This window comes from Sarcophilus harrisii, chromosome 2, assembly GCF_902635505.1.
Source record: "Sarcophilus harrisii chromosome 2, mSarHar1.11, whole genome shotgun sequence".
NCBI classification, from domain to species: Eukaryota; Metazoa; Chordata; class Mammalia; order Dasyuromorphia; family Dasyuridae; genus Sarcophilus; species Sarcophilus harrisii.
In genome coordinates, this window is record NC_045427.1 from 415,868,908 (window position 1) to 415,885,794 (window position 16,887).

The following is a 16,887-nucleotide window of genomic DNA, read 5'->3' on the forward strand; positions in this document are numbered from 1 at the left end:
ACATTCACATACCACAATTTATTCAGCCATTCTCCAGCTGATGGGCATCCACTCAGTTTCCAGTTTCTGGCCACTACAAAAAGGGCTGCCACAAACATTCGTGCACATACAGGTCCCTTTCCCTTCTTTAGTATCTCTTTGGGATATAAGCCCAGTAGAAACACTGCTGGATCAAAGGGTATGCACAGTTTGATAACTTTTTGAGCATAGTTCCAAATCGTTCTCCAGAATGGCTGGATGTATTCACAATTTCACCAGCAATGCATCAGTGTCCATGTTTTCCCATATCCCCTCCAACATGCATCATTATCTTTCCCTGTCATTCTAGTCAGTCTGACAGGTGTGTAGTTCTACCATGACTTTTTAACCAAAAAACTGGAAATTTTTGTTTTGTTTTTTAAATTACTCTTGCTTCAGTTATAGAATCATGTACCACCTTGTTAAAGGAAAAAAAAAAACGAAAAGACAAAGTCTTTCTCAGCCTTTTGTTTTCCCTTTTCTAGAAAGCTTTTCATCTTTAGAGAGGCAAGATGGTGTCATGGATGAAACACTAGACCTGGAGTTAGGAAAACCTCAATTTAAATCTCCCTTTAAATACTAGCTATATGACCCTGGACAAGTAAGTCACTTAAGTTTTCTGTGCCTTGATCTCTCCACTATAAAATAAAAATGTTTGACTTCCAGGTTTGTGACTTCCTGCTCAAATCTGTGATCCAATAATTTCTAGAATATTATTAGCTTTTGTATTTGGGACACAGAACAGAGTCTTTCTAGCTAGCTAATGTCCTCAGGCTTATTCTCCCTTCTTTGACCTGAATTCCCGATTCTCTGGGTTTAGTAATTTTTGAATGACTTATTTTAAAAGTTATGCTGACTCTAGTGACTGTTCCCAATCCTACTCTTCAGTGTTGAGGTAGGCTCTGCTGAGGAAGGTGTCCCCTAGACTGCAGCCTTTATATTATCTGCTATTAAGCATAGTAGCAGAACACCCCCTACTTATTTGTCAGCTCATCCTGACAATTGAGGAAGAGCTGAGTCACAGTAGCCCATTCCTTTTTGCTAACATGAATGTATCTGAATTTATCTCATTACAAAAGTTATCAATACAAAATTGGTTCTATCTTGAATTCCTGGCTGATCTCTCCCATCAAAATGTTGCTACCTTGATGTATTTTTTTTAGTCAAATTCCTTTTAATTCTCTTTTTCCTGAATTTTGTCTCATTATTCAAGGTAAAAGCCCAAAGAATTTTCCTTGTAACAGACTATACCCTAAATTATTGTAAGCATACACTTCACAGTCAGGATATATTTGATTATCTCCTATATAAAAGCTATGTATTTGACTAATAGCTCTGGGATTTGTGGTTTCCCCAGTTTTTTCACCTCCAAGTAACATAGATATGAGAAGCTGATTTGAAGTCATTATCTGTCTGACACCACCAGCAAAATCCTAAAGGATTTATGAGTTTACATTGAGATCTTCTCTGGCAAATCATATGAGGGAACAACGAAATGTATGGGAGCATAAAAATAGTATAAAGAACTTTGCAAATCACATAGTTTATATAATTAACACAGGGTTGATGGGCACATGCAGATATTTTGTACATGACTGACACATTAGAACTTTATACCACTAATCATGGGACATGCAACATATATATTAGAATACAAAATTACAGCATGTAAGAACTTTAATATTAAAATTCATATAGTATAGAATGTCTTATGGCTCATACTTATGTGATACATAGCATATAGAACAGTTTTTTACAATGCAGAAATAGAACATATGCATAAATAGCAGTAGTACATGCATGACATTCCATACTATAAGTGAAGGGGAAGGGAATAAGCACTTATTAATCACCCACATGTTAGGCACCATGCTAAGCAGTTTTTTTTTTATTTTATCTCATTAGTAGTAGAATATATCAATCAATCAACAATAAATAAGCAGATTAAGTGACTATGCATTAAGTTCTGTGCTAGATTAAGTCTGTGATAAAAAGAAAAAAATAAAATCAGTTCCTGCCTTCAAGAAGCTTATATTCTAGAGAAAAAAGTAATGGAGTACAACATATAAACATATTCACAATATACATAAAATAAATACAAGGCAATCTGAGATGATAGAAGGAAGCATTTTAATCTGGGGCAGCTCTTTTTGTGGTGGCAAGAAATTGGAAAATAAGTGGATGCCCATTTGTTGAGGAATGGCTGAATAAGTTGTGGTATATGAATGTTTTATAATATTATTGTTCTCTAAGAAATGACCAACAGGATGATTTCAGAAAGGCCTGGAGAGACTTACATGAACTGATGCTGACTGAAGTGAGCAGAATCAGGAGATCATTGTACACAATAACAAGATTACGTGATGGTCAACTGTGATAGACTTGGCTCTTCTCAGCAATATCCAAATGATAATTCCAAGTGATCCAAGATAATTCCAGTAGACTTGGGATGGAAAATGCCATCCACATCCAGAAAGAAAATTATGAAGACCAACTGTGGATCAAAACATAATATTTTAACCTCTTTTTTTTCTCTCTTTCTTGGTTTTTTTTTTCCTCTTTTGGTCTAATTTTTCTTGTACAACATAACAAATATTGAAATATTTTTAAAAGGATCTATTTCAGATTGCTTTTCTGTCTTGGGGGGGGGAGAGGCTAAGGAAGGAAGAGAGAAAAATTTGGAACACAAAATCTTAAAAAAAAATGAATGTTGAAAACTATCTTTACATGTATTTGGAAAAATAAAATACTATTGAGAGAAAAAAAAAGAGTCAAAGTTGGAGTTTGTAGAAAATAACTGAAGAATGATAACAGTTCTTTGAGATTACCACTTAGTGGCTACTGCTATATAAATAAGGAATTCGTGATAAATTAACTGCCATGCTCAGGCATAAAAATTAGCAATTCAAGAGGAAATCTTTGTATCCAGTAGAGGAAAAACTAGGATAGATGGAGACTGGATGCGACATATCTTGGATTTATGTTTTGAGTTGGCTTTCCTCCAGTTATGTGAGCAAGAAGAGGACTTGTAATTTCAGATCAATAAAGAGCAGGATATAAAGGGAAAAGTAGTTCCCCAAGGGACTAGTGGGAAAGTAGTTACACAGGATCTATAGAAAGCTTGTAAGAACAGAAATGGCTTTCTATGCTGTGTGTGAAGTGCTGCTGTCTTTGATTAGCTAGTATTAAAGGGAGCAGTATAGTTGTTCAAAACACCTCTTCCCAAGATGTCTCAAAAATTTCCCCTTTAAAACAAAAGAATTATTCCATCTCCAATATACATTAGAGATGTTGGTTTTGTAGTTCCCAGCTATCCCAAGGCAGTGATTGGTTGAATATGATAGAGACAATAGTGCCAAAGGCTCATTCTTATCTTATCATATAGTAGAAATCTATTATCTACAAGAACTAGAGTGCTACCAAAAAATTACTTCACTCGCCTGAATTGAACATTATTGCAATTTTAGAAATAGGGAGAGATTTTCCCAACAGTTTAAGGATTTTTAGACAAATCAGTAAAATTGTGTAGTTAAGTGGAAAACAAAGTATCCTAAGGAATTTTTGTTGTTTCAAATGAGTTTGACCGGTGCCAAGAAGAATAGCCTTGAGGCTTATTTTTGCAAAGAAAAAAAAAAAGCCTTTGTTTTAAATAGTTACAGTGGGAAAGATAGTGGAAGAGAGGCAACAGCCCAAGTGAACTCTCTAACATTTCTCTCCAAACAACTTTAAAATAACATAACAAATTAAAATCTGTAGAATTTTGTTGGTAGAGCCAACAAAAGTTGGGGCCAAGACTTTTTCCATCTTCAGTCAACTTAAGACACTGGGGTAGAGGCTGGCCAAGAGCCCAACATAACAATGCCACCAGCTTTAGCAGAAGCTAAAGACAGAAAGGGCACTGAACAACACTCAGAAAAAGAAGACCAGACCCTGAGCTGGCATTGGATGCAGAGTTCTGTTGCATTGTCCATAGGCAGTTCCAGGGCAGAGAGAAGTGATGTGGGAAAGATTCCTATCTTTGATTCCCAAACCTCTCTGGTTAATGTAATTACCCTTTGACTCACAAATTCTGGTCCCTTTGAATTCCAATAGAAGATCCAGACCTGTCCCAGCCCCACCTGGATCTGAGCCAACTTTGGGGCTACACCCAAAAGCCCCTCGAACTAAATCTCCCTTTATAAAAGGGAGACGCTGGAACCCCCTCTTTGCAGAGATTCCAAACATGCTAGCCATGTGAGTACCCTCTGTCCGGTGCCCTCCTTATCTCTACCTTCACCTATCTCCTTACTTCCAAACCCAATAATAAACCACTTTTATCAATCTAGCTCTCGGGCCAATAAATGCCTTTATTGGGAACTTGCACCGCTATAGACCTCATTTACCGCCATATCCTTGCACTGAATCCAAGGGGGTTGCAAGGGGGGGGGACTCTGTTTGACTCCCTATACCCCAAACCTGCCACTAGACCTCAACTAAACCCTAATTTCATTTAGGTGCCCCAAATCTAGACCTCAACAGAAGCACTGGTTCTTGTGGCTGCAGAAAAGCAGAGGTCCTTGCTGGGGAAAGTCTATAGCTCAGATAAGAAGAGCAGTGACCATATTTCTTATCCCCAGATTGCACTACCTTGGAAGCACTGAAAATTAACCCACAGAACTATCTCTGAAAATAGCATTCAGGAAAAAACCTGAAGCTTGGGATAGTGCTGGGAACAGAGCCCAATTTTAACATAAGTCAAGAGATAAGCTAGAAAAAATGAACAAACAAAAAAAAGTTGGCCATGAAAAACTACTATGGTGACAGAAATAATCAAGACATAAACTTAGTGTGTGAACTAATTTTTCTCATAATAGGTGTTTTGAACAAACTATACTGCTCCCTTTTTATTATTATTATTATTTCATAGCTTTTTATTTACAAGTTATATGTATGGGTAATTTTACAACATTGACAATTGCCAAAACTTTTGTTCCAATTTTTCCCCTCCTTCTCTCCATCCCCTCCTCTAGATGGCAGGGTGATCAGTAGATGTCAAATATATTAGAGTATAAATTGGATACACAATAAGTATACATGACCAAACAGTTATTTCACTATACAAAAAGAATCGGACTCTGAAATATTGTACAATTAGCCTGTGAAGGAAATCAAAAATGCAGACATGCAAAAATATAGGGATTGGGAATTCAATGTAATGGTTCTTAGTCATCTCCCAGAGTTCTTTCTCTGGGCATAGCTGGTTCAGTTCATTACTGCTCCATTGGAACTGATTTGGTTCATCTCATTGATGAAGATGGCCAGGTCCATGAGAATTGATCATCATATAGTATTGTTGAAGTATATAAGGATCTCCTGGACCTTCTCATTTCACTCAGCATCAGTTCGTGTAAGTCTCTCCAGGCCTTTCTGAAATCATCCTGCTGGTCATTTCTTACAGAACAATAATATTCCATAACATTCATATACCACAATTTATTCAGCCATTCTCCAATTGATGGGCATCCACTCAGTTTCCATATACTTCTCCCTTTTATACTACCTAATCTAAGACACCAGACTATATCATTTCATACCCACAGGATATGTGGGTGAAAGCTATAGTCCCTCACCCTGTACCATCCAGGGCTCTGGCTGCTGCCTAGAGCTCAAGGTTGCCAGGAGTCCCAGGTCCTCTGCCTCATTGCTGCCTATAACATGAAAACGACAAGGAAAGCCTAAAAGGGGAAAAAAGAATTTAAATTGGACATAAGTCCAATAAGAATTCCTGGAGGAGCTAAAAAAAGAGTTAAGAATGTAAAGGAAAAATTGATGAAAGAAATGAGTGATGCAAAAAAAAATTATGAAAAGAAAATTAATAGCTCCATAAAACAAGTACAAACAGATGCTAAAGAAAATAGTTACAGCTTTTTGTTTGGATTCTACATGTGAGATGAATAGAATTTTCACTAAAGAGAAAAAGAATTCACTTAACCAATCTGTCTACCTATATATACATGTGTTCTGTTAGCTAGAAAACAATAACAATTCTATTATATTTAGAGAAGGAGACTAGCATTTACAGTTGCAAAGGTCTTAAATAGGAAAAATACACTGACAGGAGTATTGAACTACAGAGACTACATATTATAAATAGAGGGTAATATCATTCTTCTATATTCTCAGACTCGGCCCTACTATTTTCTCTCCCCCCATCTCCCAAATCTCATCAACTAACTACTGTCTTATCCATGTTGCCTTCACAACATCTCTTGTACTTGTATCTTTGTTGAATGGATGAATAGCACATGCTGGACTTCCGCATTTAGCTTTGGTCTCCTAAATTGTAAGACAGCTAAGAATAACTGTCACTTTTCTGATGCTCCTCTGGTTGGTTGTTCTGCTCTCCCCCTTCTAATTTCAGTGGTACCTTGGTACTGGTTGTTAATTGGTTTCAGAAGACACAAGTGGTGAAAATGAAAACGACAGGTATGGAATTGATCTTTCTCATAAGGTGTACATCTTCGGTCCACAGCCTGAGCATCTCTCCCCTCCCAGTCCTTCAAAGCGGCAAGGAACTTCTAGCAACAGAAAAACAAGCCCAGCCCAGCTAGCCAGGCTCCTCCCTTCTTGACCCAACTCACTTTCTGAGAGCCTTCGCAAGGATTTTTCTTTGCAGCATGATTGTGGAAAGATGTATTCCCATTAATTAACATGTCTTGGATCATGTGCCATCTAGGGAAGGGAGTGGGGGAGAAGAGAGGGGGAGATTCGGAACACAAGGTTCTGCGAGGGTGAATGTTTAAAATTAACAATGCGTATAGCTTCTGAAAATAAAAAGCTCTTATAGAAAAAGAGAATTATTAGCTGTTTTGCGAGCTCCCGCGCCCCCAGCAATTTATTAAAAAACAAGCCACCTCCACCAGGCAGCGCTGCCCGCGAAAGCCGCTCCTTGCGTGCTCTCAGGGCGGAGCGGAGAGGCTGCTCCGAGGCTCGGGCGCCAGCCCCGGCGCCGCCAGAGCCGCCGTTTTCTCCGGCGGCCCAGCCCACCGACGGCGCGCCCAGGCTCCGCCCTCTCACGCCCTTCCACCCCGCAGCCCAGCCGAGGATCCTCGCTCGGGAGGCCTGGAAGCAGCCGGCTGCGTCGCGTCGGGAGGCCCCGCCTTCGCCCCGAGCGCCCTTTCTCTTTTTCCCAGGCTCGGGGGCCCGCTCCGAGCCCGAGCCCGAGCCCTGCCCGCGGATCCATGACTCGGGCCGGGCCGCCCTGTCCGCTTCAGAGCGCTCGCCAGGCCCCTCCCAGCCCGCCTGGGCCCCGGCCCCCGCTGCAGAGGAAATTCGGACGGGGGTGCGAGCGGGAAGAGGCGGAGGCGACGGAGAGCGCGAGGCCCGGGCTGGACGGGGATGGCCGCAGCCGCAGCCGCAGCCCCAGGCCCCCGCGAGCGGGGGCCCTAGGCTCCTCCGAAGCCGAGCCCATGACGGAGCCCATTGTGATTTCGGATGGCAGCGACGACGAGCGCTGCAGTCCTGGTAGAAGCTCCGGCGCTGGCCGAGCCCGCGGGTCCTGGCACGGCCGGATCCAAAGCGGGTCTCGGAACAGAAGAATACACCGCATCAGAATCAGGCGCTGGATCCGGGAAGCCGACTCCACCTGCAATGTGGTGGTGAGTCCGTGCTCGCTCCTCAGCCGCGGCTTTCCGAGCTCTCCCGTCTGCCCTCCCGCCCCTCCCTCCCCCTGCTAATGCCCTCCCGCCCCTTCCGCCCCTCCCGCCCCTCCCGCCCCCTGCTAATGCCCTCCCTCCCCCTGCTAACGCCCTCCCGCCCCTCCCTCCCCCTGCTAACGCCCTCCCGCCCCTCCCTCCCCCTGCTAACGCCCTCCCGCCCCTCCCTCCCCCTGCTAACGCCCTCCCGCCCCTCCCTCCCCCTGCTAACGCCCTCCCTCTATCACCCTCGCTTCTTTCTCATCTGTTTGTGTTTCTTGCCTGCACGCGCTGTCACCCTTTATTATTGCATTGCGCACTCCTTGAGAGCCTAGGGGGTAACCTTTCTCCCCTCCCCGCCCTCCTCCTCTTTTTTCCTCCCTTATCCTCTTGCTGCTCCCCTTTCTCACCTTTTTCTTCCCTCTCTCCCCCTTCCATTTCCCCTTCCCTTTCTTACCAGCCCACCACCTCTGCCGCTCCTCCCCTTTACCCATCATTACTGTAAAGCTTGAAGAAATGAAGGGCCAGGGCCTCCGCTCTCCTTTTTCCAAACTTCGTTGCCTTAAATATTAAGCGGCATCTGCTTTATCGCTTCTCCATCTAGCTCTATGAAGCAAGTAAACATCGTGTAACTGTTGAGTCGTTTTCAGTCGTGGATTCATAGCCCCATTTGGGGTTTTCTCGATACAGATCCTGAAGAGGCTTGCCAGTTCCTTTTCCAGATGAGGAAACTGAGGCAGACAGGGTTAAGTGACTTGCTCAGCTACTAAGTGTCTGAGGTCGGATTTGAATTCCAGTCTTCCTGATCCTAATACCACTAGCTTAATAAATCAGATTATAAGTAACAAGGTAAAAGGTCAAAGATCAGCTTACTCATTTATAAAATGAAAGGGTTTGAAATGGATCATTTCTAAGATAATTTTTATCCTCAATATTTTAATTCCGACTTTATCCCTTCCAATCTTTTAACTCCTTTTGCTCTAAATCTTTTAACTCCTGACTTCATCCACTGCAGTCTTCTATCCAGTAGTTTCTTTTAAAAATATTTTATTCCTAATTACATGTAAAGACAGTTTTTGTCGTTCTTTATTTTTTTAATTTTGGATTCCAATTTTTTTCCCTCCATTCCCATATACACATAGTAAGCAGTTTGATATAGGTTTGCATGTGTAGTTATGCAAAATGTACTTCCACATTAATCCTGTTACTAAGGAAGACATAAAAGAAAGAAAAACACATGAAAAAATAAAATGAAAAATTGTATGTCTCAATCTGCATTCAGACTCCCTCGATTCTTTCTTTAGATTGTAGATATCTATTATCTTGAGACCTTTGGAATTATCTTGGATCACTATTGCTGAAAATGGCCTAGTCATTATACAGTATTGCTGTTGTGTGCAAGAGTTTTCTGGGTTTTTTTCACTTCACGTTGTATCAGTTTGTGTAAATCTTACTAGATTTTTCTGAAGGCCTCCTACTAATCATTTTATAAATATCAGACTATTCGATACAATCATATATTACAACTTGTTAAGCCATTCCCCAATTAATAATGAAACTCATCCTTTCATTTTCCAATTTTTTACCACCACAAAAAGAGCTGCCATAAAAATTTTTGTACAAACAGGTCCTTTCCCTTCCCCTCCCCCTTTTTAAAAATCTCTTTGGGGCTTATAAACCTACCAGTGGTGTGGCTGAAACAAAGGATATGCATGGTTTTATAACCTTTTGTTTATAGTTCCAAATTGTTCTTCAAAATATTGGTCGATTCACGAATGCATTAATGACCTCACCAACAGTTGTCATTTTTTTCTGCTAGCTAACCTGTTAAGTGTGAGTTAGTTACCTCAAAGTTGTTCTAATTTGCATTTCGGTAATCTGGAGTGGTTTAGAGCACTTTTTTAAATGACTTATAAATTGCTTTGATTTCTTCTAAAAATTTCCTGTTCATATCCTTTGACTTTTATTGGGGAGTGGCTGATATTCATATAAATTTGACTCAGTTCTGTGTATAATTGAGAAATGAGATTTTTATCAGAAATCCTTGGTGTAAAAAATTTTCCTCCAGTTTTCTGCCTTTTTTTAAAATCTTGGTTGCATTGTTTGTGCAAATATATATTGTTTGCACTATATATATATATATTGATTTTGTTTGTGCAAATATATATTGTTTGCACTATATATGTATATTGATTTTGTTTGTGTAAATATATAGTTTGCAAAATATATATAATATCATATTATATATAATATAATTAAAATTTTCCATTTTACACTATGTGTAATACTCCCTATTTCATGTTTGGTCATAAATTCTTCCCTACTCCATGGGTCTAACAAGTAAACTTATTTCTTCTCCTAATTTGCCCATGATATCATCCTTTATATGTAAATCATGTATCCCTTTTGACCTCATCTTGCTATACAATTTGAGATATTTGTCCATACCTAGTTTATGCCATACTGTTTTCCAGTTTCTCCAGCAATTTTTGTCAAATAATGAGTTCTTGTCCCAAAACCTTGGCTTTTTGTGTTTCTCAAATGCTAAATTATTGTGATCATTTACTACTGTGTCTTGTGTACCTAATCTGTTCCACTGATCTATTATTACTCTTATTTCTTAGCCAGTACCAGATTGTTTGATTACAGCTTTATAACTTTGAGAACTGGTACTATGAGGTCACCCTCCTTCACTGACTCCCTTGATGTTCTTGACCTTTTGTTCTTCCAAATGAATTTTGATTTTTTTTCTAGGTCTATAAAATTTTCATAGTTTGGTATGACAATTTTTTCTCATTCTTAAAGCAAACCATTGGACCTAATTGTCCTCTCAAATTAGTGTCTTACAGCTATCTCCTCCATTTCTTAATTGACGTATAGGAAAAGTTGGATATACCATCAACTGAACCAAAACAGTTCCCTTCTCATTACTTCTTGCTAACCTTTTAGCAGTTTTCAATCTTGGTTTCTCTATAGCATCTGACACTATTGACCAACTTCTGGGTTTATTCTTTTCTGTGTTTTTGTGACATTATGTTCTCTTGATTCTCCCTTTATCCATGTGGCTATTTGTTGTTCTCTATCTTTTTTACAGGACCTTGTTCACACACACACATACACACACCTCCACATCTGGGCCTTCTTCTCTATATTAGTCTCTTTAATTATCATCTCTATGCATATGACTCTTAGATGAGCCTATTTCAAATTCAGAATATCCAAAGATAGATAGAAAATTCCAAGTTCATAGAAAGAATAATTTCCTGGAAATTGAGTTGTCTGGAATTTTAATGAGCTCCCGTTTCAGGCAATAATTTCTATTATTTGGCCTCAGTACACAGTTGAACGACCCTTTGTTAATATATCATGGAGGACATTCCTGCCCAGTCCTGGGAATCACTGGATTATATGATCTACTAGTGACAAAAAAGAACAACACATACATACACATGGAGTTAGATAAAGAAATTCATGTCACTCAGTCGGGAAACAGGAGGGAAAAGGAAGAAGGGAGAATTAGAGGGAAGGCAGATTCAAAGAAGGATTAGTCCTAAGCAAAATCAACTCTTACATGTATAAAAAATAATTATAACTTTTTTTTAAATGGCAAAGAATGGGAATCTGAGGGAGTGCCCAACAGCTGGGGAACTGTCAAAATATGATATATAAATGTGATAGAATACTGTTGTACTGTAAGAAATGATCAGAGAAATCTGCTAAGACTTATATGACCTGAAGAATTGATGCTGTGAAGTGAATAGAACCAGGTCAATTTTATACAGTGGTAGCAATATAGTAAAGATGTTTCAACTTTGGAAAAATTAGGAATTCTGATCAGCCATAATGACCAACACTAGGATTACAGAAGACCAGTGATGAAGCATGCTACCCATCTATCTCCTAAGAAAGATGAAGATCTCAGAATAGAGAATGAGACATATTTTGTTTGGATATAGCCAGTCTAGGCATTTGTTTTGCTTGACTATACATGTTTATAATGGGGATTTTGGTTTTCTTTTATTCTCAGTTATCTGGGGAGTAAGGGGGGGGGGAAGGGAGTAGGATTAGAATAGGAGGGAAAGAAGGTGGACTTTTGCTGATTAAAAAATTTCTATCTATCTCTGTCTCTATATATGTGCACACATACATACATACACACACATACATACATTCTCGACTCTTTTTCTTTGAAGTTTGTTACATGTTACTATATCTTTCTTTGCTTGCTGTGTGATACACATCTTTAGTTCACTGAAGACCATATTGTGTTTCATGTCTTAAGAGCTACATAACATGTTAGTATATTAGTATTAATAGGCTTTGTAGAAATTTACTCAAGAGACTTTATAATTTCTTTTTTTCTCAATTTTATTTTATTCCTTCCCAGCCTGCCTTAGGGAAGGCTACAATTATGTGTATACATGTATACATACATATGCATATATGTCAGACCATACTATACTATACATATTTCTACTTCTCAGTTCTTCCTCTGAAGATGAATAGCATCTTCTTTTATAGGTGCAGGACTTTCCATGTTTTTCTAAAATCATCCAACTCAATCATTTTTTATTATAGGTTTGTATTTACAAAACATATGCATAGGTAATATTTTCAACAATGACTTTTGCAAAACTACCCCCTCCCCTTAGATGGCAGGTAGTCCCATACATGTTAAATATGTTAAATCCAATATATGTATACATAATTATATAGTTATCTTGCCGCACAAGAAAAATCAGATCTAGAAAGAAAAAAAAAAAAACTGGAGAAGGAAAACAAAAAGCAAACAATAACATTAAGAGTGAGATTACTATGTTGGGTCCACACACAGTAGCCACAGTCCTCTCTCTGGGTATAGATGGCTCCTTTCATTACTGAACAATTGGAACTGTTTTGAATCATCTCATTGTTGAGCAGCTCATCATTTCTTACATCACCATAGTATTCTGTCCCAGTCATATACTACTCTTGTTTAGCCATTCTCCAATTGAAGGGCATCTGTCATTTTAGATACTCTGATAAGTATAAAATGGTATCTTTAAATTGTTTTAATTTGTATTTCATCAGTAATGATTTAGAGCATGTTTTCACTTGACAATATAGTTTTGATGTCTTCATTGAAAAACTACCTGTTTATATCCTTTAACCATTTATCAATTGGGGAATAATTTGTATTCTTATAAATTTGACAAAGTTCTTTGTATGTATGAGAAATAGGACCTTTATCTAATAGATTCTCTTAAACTTACCTCCCAATTTTCTGCTCTCCTTCTAATCTTGGCTTCATTGGTTTTATTTGTATAAATTTTCTTTTCATCTAATTGAAAATAATGGGAAATTATCCTCACGGTGCTCTTTCTTTCTTAGTATTCTCCTAACTATGAGTCTATTGGGCAACATGTTCCATATACTTCAGATTTTCTTGTGGTATCTCCTTTCATATCTGTCATGTACCCCCTTTGGTTTTATCTCGGTACATGGTCTAAGATACTGGTCTGTGCTCAATTTCTGCCAGATAGCTTTCCAGCTTCCCCCGAAATTTTCACCAAATAAGGAATTCTTACCCACAAAGCTTAAATCTCTAATTTATCAAATACAAGATTACTGAAATTTTTCATTGCTATGAATTATGTTTCTATTCTGTTCCACTAACCCCATCTTTCTATTTCTTAGCCGGTTTTGATATTTACTGCCTTTCAATGTAGTTTAAGGTCTGGCACTGCTGTATTTCCTTCCTTTACATTTTTCCATTGGTTTCTTTGAAATCTTGACCCTTCTTTCCTTTCATCTGCTAAATTTTTTGACTTTATACTTTCTTTCTTTTTTTTAAATAACTTTTTTGTTGACAGAGACTTTGTAATTTCTTAAAGGCAGTCTGTTTTGTTCTCATTCTACTTATTCAAGGCGCAACTCATTGTCCGTTCCTTCTGTCCGATTAATCTGGGCGATCGACAATCTTCTCCCGCTTGGTTTTCCTTGCGTGGCTTATCGGGCCAAATTCCCGGGCCGTAGTTTTGGGTCTCTTCTTCACTGAGAGAGTTCAGAATCATTAGTTGATGTTTCATTTCCTCTCCCTTCCCCCACAGGACTTCATCGATCTGACCGAAGACACTGACCCCGTAGAGAAGACTTACCCAGTAGGGAGGACTCCCAATGGACTTAGCTTTATAGATCTGACTGGGCTGGAGGACGAGGATGAGGAGGAGGAAAAGGAGGAGGCGGGGGGCCTCTTTCGCTCTGCTAGCGCTTGCAAGAACAGTGCGAGCCTGGATCTGGAGCCCGGCCCTTGTTCTCAGAAGCAGCATTCCCATTGTGCGGCAGAGCCCGGCCATCCTATCAAATGCGAGCTGTCGCGGCGGAGGGAGGAGGAGACGGGCGCAGGCCTGCCTGCGGGAGGCGAGGACTCGCGGTGTAGCTCGGAGCGCAGCTGCGGCACGGCCAGCCTGCCCTGCGACCTGGGCGCTGCGGCCAGCCCGCGGCTCTCCTCCTCCTCCGCCTCCCCGGCCGGCGGCGGCGGCTGCAGCGACAGCGGGGGCCCGAAGGAGTCCCCGGGGCGGGGCGCGGGTGGCTGGCCCAAGAAGAGAGCCCCCGCGGGCCAGCTCCCGAAGGGGGCCCCCGCCGCAGAGCGGCTCCCCGCAGAGCGGGCCAGCCCGGACGGGGCGGAGAAGCCCGGGCCGGCGGCGGAGCTGCCCAGGCAGCCCTGCCTGCACAGACTCAGGTACTTCCTCAGACCGCCGGTGCACCACCTCTTCTTCCAGGCGCTGGTCCAGGACAGAGAAGTCCCCGAGGTAAGCCTCCTCCCGGCCAACATCGCCCGCTGGTCCCAAGGGAAATGGGGTGAGGGTGGCCATGGCCCGAGGCTTCCGCGGTCCTCAAACTGCGGCCCGCTGAGGACGGCCGTCCCCCTCACCCCGGGCTAGGAAGTGGCTTTATTCGAAGGCCCGCAAAGCGGAGTTTCTGTTGTTACTGCAGTCCGGCCTCCAGCAGTCTGAGGGACAAGAGCTGGCCCCTATTTAAAGGGTCTGAGGACCCCTGAGTTATGGGCAACCCAACTGAAGTTAGGAGGGCGGGGCTGGGCATACTGACAGTGTCTGTGTCCGCGCGAACCTCGATTCCATCTCCTTTTTGTGCAAGAATCAGCTCTCGTTTTAGCCTCTCCTAGAACAAGACGGCGTTTTTAGGAGGCAATTTTAATGGGTGAAGGCGAGTCATCTGCCAGCGGAGATACTACTCGCTTTATGAGCTTACGGGAAGGAAAGCCCTTGGGAGGAGTCCAGCTGCTAATTCTGTTCTGCTGGTCAAGACAGATCAGTTAGCAACACCCCTTTCCCGCCTTGGTGCCAAATGTTGGTACTTGGCCTGCGCCTCTCTGATGAACATTGTGTATGTGCTCTCTGCCCTCTTCCAAACCATACGCTGCGAGCAGGCTGGGCCCTCTTGTGTCTAATCTTTGCTTCTCGCCCTGCACCAACTAGGGTGCTCTTCACAGATTAGGTACTTAGTAAGGCCCGAATTTGTTGGCTAGAAAACTTGTGTTGCATTGACTGAAGGTTGCTTCCATTCCCTCTGCCAGCCGATCCCAGCATTCAGAAAATCTTAGAAAGTGTCTTAATCAAATGGCCTGGAAATTCAACTCAACAAATGTTTATTATTTACCTTTATGTGCAAACTAAAATCAGTGGTGGGGAGAGGAGGGATGCACATTTTAAATTGACTTCTATCATCGCTTCATCAGTTAATGGCCAGGCCAGTACTGAACAAGATTAAGGAATTCATAATGGTTCTATCCCAGATAGCTATCTTTCCTGTTATCTTGACTGACCTTCTCAAATCCCATACCGTCTTATCTTTTATATGGCCTGACTCAGTCTTACTTCACCTGTCCCTTGTTCTCCATCTTTTAATGGTAGTCTGGTATTGGAGGTTAAAAGAATCCTTAAATCCTCAGAGGTCATAATTATGATGCATTGTAAATTTACCATTGTTCATGGTGCGGGGGAGGAGCTATCCAAGAAATTGATGTGAAAAGAGGGAGCCATTTCCAGGGTTTTTGAAGTAATAACATGAACGTAGGAGGTAAAGTACCATAAGCCTTAAATTGATTTACTCTTAAATTATTTTGAAGTTCCTAGCAATTTAGACCTGATAGCACTAAGAAACAAAAATATGGCTAATCACAGAGTGGCTTCCAAAGAAATCTTCAAGATCTTCAAACTTTGCAAGCATTTGTTGAGCACTTATTATGTGCCAGGCACTGTTTTAAGCAACAGAGATACAAAGCTAGAATGAAAAATAGTCTTTGCTCTCAGAGAGATTATATTCTACATTTTTAAAGGATTATAACTTTGTGGGAGAAGAACTCTCACAGCTTTTCTGATATTTATTCCCCAGCTGTTTTTTTTAATCATGGGTCTTATTCCTTCAATCAATTTTAGGAAGATAATTAATGGGCTTTGTTTGGATTTTATTTTTAATAAGCTTAGGATATTTCCTTTCTTTGATTCTTGTCTCTTATAGAAGAACTATTATCAGTGAATATAAATGTAAAAAAAGCATCCAAGATGGGGGGAAATAACTGACTGTAGCTTTAAAATACTTGAATTTGGATCATGACCTTGGGATTCAGTAGCTGCTGGTACCCTGCCACTGGTATTCTAATCAGCCAGGTCCCTCTTCTGTAAAATGGGGATTGTTAATTCATACATTTTAGTAATTCACAATGGGAAGAGCCAACGTCCAAAGACCTGGGTTCAGATTTGGACTTTGCTGCTAATTGCCTATGTGGCTTAGAATAAATTACTTCTTCTTTGGGACTCAGTTTCTTCATATATAAAATGGAAAGGCTGCACTAGATGACCTCTTTTAAGTCCTAGCTATAAATCTGTTATCGTTCAGAGAGTTACTATGAAAAAAGTCTTCCCAAATTGTAAATATTTTTTACATCTGCTGTTATTAATCTTTTCAGGAAGTCTTAATTTTTCCAGTAAGCACTGAATAATTTCTATTTGACTTAGTTCTTAATCACCTTTACCTTTAGTATAGAGATATCAAAGAATGTTGTAAATAATTACTTCCATTTATGGATGGGAAATGAGTATAGAGAGAAAACTCGGTGACTTGTCCAGAGGTATAGCAAAAATCAGAAGCAGAGCAAGATTTCCAACTGTCTCTTAATCAACACTATAATCCAGTA

At 40.5% G+C, this 16,887-nt stretch overlaps 1 protein-coding gene and 1 long non-coding RNA gene across 3 annotated transcripts in view; one reads left to right on the plus strand and one right to left on the minus strand.

The window, feature by feature from the left end:
* The first annotated feature begins 6,953 nt into the window (after nucleotides 1-6,953).
* SIMC1 (SUMO interacting motifs containing 1) overlaps nucleotides 6,954-16,887 on the plus strand; it is a 30,953-nt gene continuing 21,019 nt past the window's right edge. Inside the window, exons 1-2 of one of the 2 annotated variants that reach the window (XM_031953718.1) lie at nucleotides 6,954-7,655; nucleotides 13,781-14,482. In XM_031953718.1, the coding sequence (XP_031809578.1) occupies nucleotides 7,239-7,655; nucleotides 13,781-14,482 (1,119 nt within the window). In that variant the 5' untranslated portion in view covers nucleotides 6,954-7,238. Of the gene's footprint in view, nucleotides 7,656-12,653; nucleotides 12,727-13,780; nucleotides 14,483-16,887 lie in introns of those variants that run through there. The other variant, XM_031953719.1, reaches the window with a different exon arrangement.
* Nucleotides 12,054-14,025, minus strand: LOC116421684. The gene is made up of 2 exons (XR_004232175.1): nucleotides 13,829-14,025; nucleotides 12,054-13,724 (listed from the first exon to the last, which is right to left on the minus strand). It is a non-coding gene; the product is annotated as an uncharacterized LOC116421684 (long non-coding RNA).